This window comes from Acyrthosiphon pisum, chromosome A1 (genome assembly GCF_005508785.2).
Source record: "Acyrthosiphon pisum isolate AL4f chromosome A1, pea_aphid_22Mar2018_4r6ur, whole genome shotgun sequence".
Taxonomy (NCBI): Eukaryota; Metazoa; Arthropoda; class Insecta; order Hemiptera; family Aphididae; genus Acyrthosiphon; species Acyrthosiphon pisum.
This window is the reverse complement of record NC_042494.1, coordinates 164,680,246-164,688,725: the sequence shown is the minus strand read 5'-3', so window position 1 is coordinate 164,688,725 and position 8,480 is coordinate 164,680,246. Positions and strand designations below refer to the sequence as shown.

The 8,480-nt window shown below is 27.3% G+C and overlaps 1 protein-coding gene across 2 annotated transcripts in view; it reads right to left on the bottom strand.

The window, feature by feature from the left end:
- The window catches only part of LOC100569875, a 9,547-nt gene extending 1,902 nt beyond the window's left edge, over nucleotides 1–7,645 (bottom strand). Inside the window, exons 1-6 of one of the 2 annotated variants that reach the window (XM_016804025.2) lie at nucleotides 7,499–7,645; nucleotides 6,942–7,442; nucleotides 5,134–5,314; nucleotides 4,439–5,071; nucleotides 526–752; nucleotides 164–419 (exon numbers count right to left, since the gene is read on the bottom strand). In XM_016804025.2, the coding sequence (XP_016659514.1) occupies nucleotides 164–419; nucleotides 526–752; nucleotides 4,439–5,071; nucleotides 5,134–5,292 (1,275 nt within the window). In that variant the 5' untranslated portion in view covers nucleotides 5,293–5,314; nucleotides 6,942–7,442; nucleotides 7,499–7,645. Of the gene's footprint in view, nucleotides 1–163; nucleotides 420–525; nucleotides 753–4,438; nucleotides 5,072–5,133; nucleotides 5,315–6,941 lie in introns of both variants that reach the window. The other variant, XM_016804024.2, reaches the window with a different exon arrangement.
- Between the last annotated feature and the right edge of the window lie 835 nt (nucleotides 7,646–8,480).

Below are 8,480 nucleotides of genomic sequence, written 5' to 3'. Positions count from 1 at the left end.
ACTGTGATTAAAAATTAACTAACTTATAGTTTACTTTTGATTTTTGGAAAAACCTTGAAAATTTAACAAACTCACTAATCCCTTCATGTTACATACTACATAGTAATGTAAATATTATTATTTTAATCCAGACAGAAAAAATATTTTAAAACTGAATACATACATTTATCTCTGTTATTGAAAACATTTCTTGCGACTTCATACATATTGAATCATTTGTATCATTTGATACTTTACATACATTAACATGGCCTTCATTATTTTTTTTGAATAATTTAACTTTGTATAAACCAAAATTAGGATCCATTTTTAATGGTAGCATTTGAAAATATTTTTGAACAAACATGTTTTCATCTACAATTGTATCGTTTGGCTTGTCTAGTATTACATTCAAAGAACGCATTTCAATCAAATAGCAACTAAAAAATAAAGTTTTCAAATGTTACTATAAATTAAATAATTAGGTAGGTACTACTACTGAAGTAAAAATACATACTTAGCAACATATAAAAAATATTAACTTACTTGGAAGGTATTTCAAAAACTGCAGTCCTAGGTACCAACTCTTTAACTCCATAATCTACTAGATCAATGTACAATTGATCTATTTTTACTTCTAAAATTATAGCTCTAACCAATTTATTACGTAAAACAATCAAACAAGGAGTATACACTTCAAGAACAGGTGCCAGTTTTAAATTTTGTCTGTCAATTGAATTTAACATATTGGTTAATACTTCAGATTCATTGTCCTAAAGTAAAAATAATAAAAATAAATAAATGCATTCTGGGATATTAAATTTGTTTTTGCTATTTTGTAGTATATTAGTGTTCCATTGTTTTATCTATCTATAATATTTATTGGTATATTTTTAATATTTAACTGTATTAATTTATTACAAACAATGATGGCTTTAAAATATGTCACTCAATGTTTAACAACATTGTAATTTAGGTTTTTTTTTTTATTATTGATTTATTAGGTAGTAACAATTTTAGATTCTGAGCAGAGCTATGAATGCATTGATTTTACAATAATGTGTGTTTTTTGTGTCCGTCACCTCTGTTTGGAGCAGTAAAACTGCTTCAATTTTTTTCAACAGCATCTCGTTCGATTGGAAAGTAGTGCATTCAGAGGCTCAAAATTTAAAATGCCCAACAGTTCTTAAAAGCACCGGGAAAAACAACACAAAAATTAAGGAAAGACGGGATTTTTATGCAAAATTGATTTTGGTTTTTGGTGTAACTCTAAAACAAATGACTGTATAGTGTATACTGTATACTTTTTACTGGTTGTTTATATTCAATATAAATAAATGTTCGTGCATTTTCTATAATCGATAAAATTGTCAAAATATTTTGATTTGTTTTGAACTGTTTACAGACATTTTCAGTTTCCAATTTTATAAGTTTTTTTGTTTTCTAAGAATGTCAATCAAATTTTATTTGTTGGGAAAAAAGCTTGAAAATGTAATACAATGCTCTAAATATATGTTACAATAATATTTGAAAAACATTAAAAATTCATTGTTACAATTTTTTTTTATAAGCTTTTTTCATTAAGTTTAAATCTTGACAAAATATGTAAAAATCACGATAATTTGCAAATTATTTTGAGTCAAAAATTCATAAAAAATTATCTTAGAAATCTAAAATTTTAAAATGTAATACAAGATTTCTTATAAATTTATCTACTTTTATCAACAAAAAAAATGTCCATTAGTCAAATTAAATTTTTATGAGTGTTTGAAATTTTACAAGATTCACTTGATTTCTCAAGTAGCTATTTTCTTATTTTGTTGTAATTCAAAAATGAATAACTTGAAATGTATATCATGTTTATTTTATCAATTCCTATGCTTCATAAAATTTCCAAAATATATTGACTGTTTTCAAGCTATTTACGGACATTGTCAGTTTTTTTGTTGGATCAAAAAGCGTGAAATTTTAATACAAGGTTTCTGATATATTGTTACAATAGTAGTTAAAAAATATTAAAAATACATAGGCACAATTTTTTTTATAAGCATTTAAAGTTTATTTTTTGACATCATTTATTAAATTTAAAATTTAAAAATGGTTTTGTAGTTAAATATGTATAAAATTTTTTGAATTTATATAGCTATAGATTGAAAATTTAAAACAAAGTTCACGTAAGGTTATTCTGTAACCAAAAAACTCAAAAGTATAATAACACAGTTTCTTTTCTATGTTCAAATTTGGAGGAAATTACATATTAAATAGTAACAAAGAATAACAATTATAATTCTTTTGTTGTAATTTGAGAATATTAATTCAACTAACCGGGTACCCAATTAATAATAAGTAACAACAAAATAAACATGATATACAATATTTACACTAACAAATTATCTCCACTCAGAATTGTCTTTTGTGTACAATGATATTGTATCATTGAATTCAAATTTAATAACATCCATTAAACAGTAACCCACTTGTACCCTACTGTGCAGCGGAGCGACATCCACTTATCTACCTTTTTTACATTATAAACATTGTTGTGAATAATTATTACACATGCAAAATATGCAAATTAAAATATTATAAATACCAATATACAGTGTTGGGTAGTAACGTAACGCAAATTACAAATAATTGTAACGCAATTACTTTTTCAGTAACGCAGCAGTAATTTCATTACATTTTACTTACAGTAACGCAATTATAACGCAATTACGTTTTAAAAGTAATTTCTATGAAGAAACGCACTAATGCGTTATTTTCCACGTTACTTATTAAAATAATAGTTTTGAATGTAGTACAAAAATAAGCTAATAAGATATTCCAGAAAAATTAAAAATCAATTTTATTTACTTTTGATTCCGATAATAGTTAACAATATTATTAAACATTCCAGGAATTAATGTTATTACTTTCATTATCAGAAAGAAAAAAGTTTAAAATAAAATTTAGTTAAAACGAATTATGATTTATGACTTATGAGTAAGCCACCTATCGGCTATCCACCTATATAGCTATATGGCTATAGGTACGAATTTAAATACCTACCTACACCGGCTACCTCGATGTTAATACCTTACACAGACTGCAGTCACCATTTCCAATTAATACTATATACTATTTAGACATATATTATAAATATTATATTAATACGATTTATGAATACCATAGGAATACCATACAATTACCAATTACACTGTATCATTTAGTTTCACTTGTTTATTAGAAAATAACTTTCCTTATTGTTGTATTTAGTATTAGAGACAGTGCCGCAAAAACCGGGTGTGTTGCGTGTGTCAAACACACGGGCCCAGGGCCCCAACCCATAATGGGGGGCCCAAAGATAAAAATTTTAAAATATTATATAGAATGAAAAAAATAAAACCATTTTGTTATAATAATAGTTAATAAACAACAATACAAAATTATCATACATCAACGTTTTTTTTGCAGCCTGTATAAGTTGTATAACCGTAATTAAAAATAGAAAAATAAGACTAAAAATATAGATTAAACTAAGATTAAAAATAAGACTTTCAAGTATAGCTTTGCTCAATATTGAAAGACAACACAATTTTGCAAACAAAAAGGCAAGAAAAATGAATTTTTCAGTATTTATTTCCGAGTTGACTGTTAATGTATGGTATGTTCAATTTATTTGTTATTTAATAGTTATTTATATTTAAAATGAATAAAAAAGAGTAGAAATTATTACATTTATTTATTTGTAAATACATAGGTACCTATACGTGTTTCAATTATGTTAACCTTTTTTTGTATGAGTAAAAACTCAAAATTCCAAAGTATATTTTCAAATTTGGAAAAATTAATTTTTCAATTTTCAAGAGTGACGAGGGGGCCATTCATTTTATTTACACACGGGCCCAAATTGGTGTGGCACCGATTAGAGACATGTGTAGTTTGAGTTTAAATGTATACAATTAAATTCAACTATATAGGTACCTACTTTACTATAGCCATATAATAAATAATAATTAATAGGTGAGATAAATGATAATTGTACATTTATATATTATTTTAAATGTTGTACACTAGGTATCACTAGGTAGTAGGTCTAAAATATATTGTAAAATATATCATATTATGAATTGAATATGGTTCAAAACAAATGATAACTGTTATCAGAGATTAAAAAAAAAATTAACGTTATTTGTAACGCACTACCACGCACTACTTTATTTATGAAAAAGTAACGCAACGTGATAAAAATAATTTTAGGTAATGCAAATGTAATTTAAATAAAAATATGTGAAGTAACGAGTGACGTAATTCCATTACTTTTTAAAAGTAATTTACCCAACACTGCCAATATATTATTGTCTTCATGCCAAAAAAAAAAAAAAAAGAAAGTAAATTAAGTTTACATTTTTCACTAATAATATTTAGCAAATAATACATTCGAAATCTCTCTTGAGAATTGCATAAATATACTTACATGAGTCCGGACTGTTAGTAGAATTGAAATGTTATCTATAACAACTTTTGTGACACTTATGTCTATTAAGGTAACATAATCTAAACGTTGAGATCGTAGAAAATAACCAAAGTTTGAAGCTTTGCTATTAATTGGGCAACTGTTGATCATATCGGTTTTATTGTTTGACTTAATTGTTAATTCCATACTTTTAGCAATGGTGATCATTGTAGCCAAATTGATGTTATCCGCTATACCTTTGTCAACTAACATTTTATCAACATCAAATAATGATACGAATGTGATTCCACCAACTTCAAAGTCTCTTCGATATTTGTAATATTTATTACACAAAATATTAACTAAGTCGTTGTTTGATTTTGGTTTACTTATATATGTACTCAGCAAAAATGTGTATACTGTAGCTCTTTGACATAAATCAATTAAAAAAGCTGGATCTACATCCTGAATTACTTCTCTTACATCATAATATGAAGCTACCATAGTCCGGCCATAATCAATGAGGATTATAGTGTGAGTTTTGGCTACTAAATCTGAATATATAATTCGACATCTATAAACTCTTGATTCAAAGTCATTTTTCCAAGTATATACATATAACTTGTTTCCAAATAAGTCCAATGTATTACAGTCCTATAAAAAAAATAAATGTATTAACACAATATCATAATAATTTAATTAATTAATATTCATACCTTTGAGTAATTTTCATAATTTTGTACGCTTTTTTCTAAATTTGTTCTTTTTTGAGAATAAAAGTTAGCCCAAATTTTTATGAAACATCCTTGAAATTCAGCATGAGTAATATAAAGGTCATTATTAGTAAGCCTATGAGGAACTAATGATTTCTCCATAATTTATTCCAGTTGTTCTTTTCTAAAAAAAATGGACAGTAATTTTATTAGTGTAGATATAATTTTAATTGGTAGTTGTTTCATATAACAATGCTGTTTATAACAAAATAGACATAAGAAAACATTTTTCTTATATTTTTCTTGTGAAGAATCAAAATTTTTGTCGTGTTAAGTTTATTGAATTAGAAATGTCATCGATTTGGCGTTTACTATTGTTCTACATTTTTCTATGATCTATCAAGAAATTATGTCCTATAATTTTAATGTAAAAAAACCAAGAAGTATCGACACTGCATGTAGATTTATCAACACATGTATAAGTCTTGTAAATTTTATATATTCATTCTTGCTACGCTCAGAATCTAAAAACGAATGATGACGTTGCTATTATAACATAATTATATATTAATCATCGGTTGCTAGGGGCGACCTAGAAACTTTATAACATTAATTTCATCTTTGTTATTGTTTGGTTGTCATGACAACTGTAACGTGTAATCTGTCAGAAAAATACAATAATAATTTACGATGTCAGCCTCAAAACGATATCTTCACAGTAACATTCTCAGTGTCGCACAAAATTATAGAATGACCCCCAGCCATACACATGTAAAAATTAGAGTTTTAATCAGCTTTAAAAAATGGTCACGTGATAGCTGACTTGACAAATAACTTCCATACTGTATCTATTTAAAAGAATTATGTCTGACATTATAAGTTTTCATAAAATATTCCATCTACCTACCTCACATTTTCTGGTCATTTGGCAATCTACAAAAATATAGGTAAGGTATCTGCCAATATATATTCATAAAACCAAATTGTATTATACCTGTATAATGTATATACTTATCATTTTTCAATTAAAATTAGGTAGTCTTTTCACAACAAAAATATAATAATTCTGTCAATTTGTATTTGTAGGTTGTGTGGATTAACTTGGTTTAACTGTAGTACTATTTTTTACTTATAATATGAATGTTATGACTGGGTTATTTATATTGACATATCATTCAAAATGAAGAGATGCGAGTATGTATTTTGTATTTAAAATACGTGATTTATTACTTATGAACAAGTGTAGGTTCTGAAATTAGTAAAACATCAAAATATACCAAAATACATTTAAAATTTTAAACACTAAATGAAAAATCAAATATAGGTATTTATACAGATTTCAACGAGTAAATTATGTGTAGTATAAATATAATCAGCCTTCCGTCGGTATGGTAAACTTAAATATAAATCATATTGAACACAATATAATTCAGATACAACTAATGATTTGTAATTTGTATACCTATTATGTTCTCAAATTCTCGATGTAATCAAATTTAAGTGTAAACGCATGTTATTTCAATTCAGCAAATGGCCTATCAGCAAATAGTCGTCGAGGCTTTATTTAATGAAAAAACCAAAAAAAATTCAGATACTTGTGTCGTAGCGGTATGTGAGGTAAATGTGAGGCTAGGTCGATGATGGCAAAATTGAAAATATTACCTACCGACCTACTCAATAGCCGATAACTTGTGTAGTGGTTTTCAATGAATCAGAGACACGTCGTTTACAAGACGAAAGTAACATACTCGACGTCGATAAAAGTTGATTACAATATCATATATTATTATAAGACAATGTGAAATACATACTTCTGTCTCGGACCTGACTTCTCGTGCAGGTGGCAGGTACGGGTCACGTTAAGTAACAATAACTGTTCACGTGCGTTTCAATAACATCTCGCAGTGAACGGGCATTATTATAGACGTGTCTGAAAGCCTGAAAAGCGAGAACTGGAATCCGTATAATACCATAATCGTATGGCGAATCGCGATGATTTGTGTACAGCGTTTATGAAATAACGTAATATTTGATTGGACGTAGAGGTTTAAAAATAGTAGTCTCAAAAGCCATGGAAAATATAAATATATAATACTATACCCGTCATAACGATGGTAAATACCCAACCTGGTCAGGTTAACAACACAATAATTAGAACTGAATTTATTTCGTTAATTCATAAATCACAATACTATTGTGACCAAATATTGTCCACAGTGTTATCGCGACCGCGGAAGAATATTACTGGTAGTTATGTGTATTTTTCATAATATTATTATGCGTGGTCATCACCCATCTCACAGTCCATAGACCTATAATAATTTACAGGTCTATAAAATGTCACAGAACAATAATAATATATAAGTACATTATGGTCTCTACTCGCCGCCATAACAGTTACTGCATATTGCATTGGAATTTGGCGGTACATAAGAGATAACGATTGATACGGGAAGTACCACGATTTAAGATATACAGGTTACTCAACGACCCTATGTACCATAGACATATAATTGACATATAATTTCTATTATATGTCTATGCTATGTACATACACAACAAAAGTGGTGCGCTTAAATGTTGATTTCTAACAGCTGATCAACTATGTGAGAATAACTACTAGTGCTCCAATACATAATATTGTATAACTATATTGATGTATTTTGTAGTACCAAGAGAAATCACTATAATGCACAAGCGCTAACTGTTATTCTTGCTATGACAAGATCGTTAATTTTAAGCGCACCAAAATATAAGTTTTGTTGAGTAACCTGTATACGGTATACAGTATACCTATCTTAAATCATGCTAAGTACTAACAATAATGACTGTTAACTGTTCTCTTATAGTCTGTGTCCAGTTGGGGTAAATTCTAAACACAAAATATACACAATAATATTGGAGTTATGAACGCAACTATAATAATAATATAATATTGTTATTGTTTAATATCCTTATTTCCATTGCTATCCGACATTTTAAAACGTATTAAATATAATGTTGTAATTATTATTAAATATTATAATTATAATAAAATATTATTATCGATGAATAAAATGCAAACTAAATTGTGTAACTCGTAACTCACAAAAACATAATCCAAACATTTAGGCATGATATTTATTAAGCTTGACAACATCGCATAGGCGCAAATTGGGGGGCTAAGTATAGGCTAAGCCCCCCCCAAAAAAAAAAACCTAGGACATACAATTTTAAAATGCTATATTGCATTGGTTTACCTGCCTTCAATATATTCAGCCCCCTCCAAGTCAAAAGTTGAAATTGCGTCTATGCATAATCGTTTTTAAACTAATACATTTTATTCACGGTCTACCCATGACAAATTATAT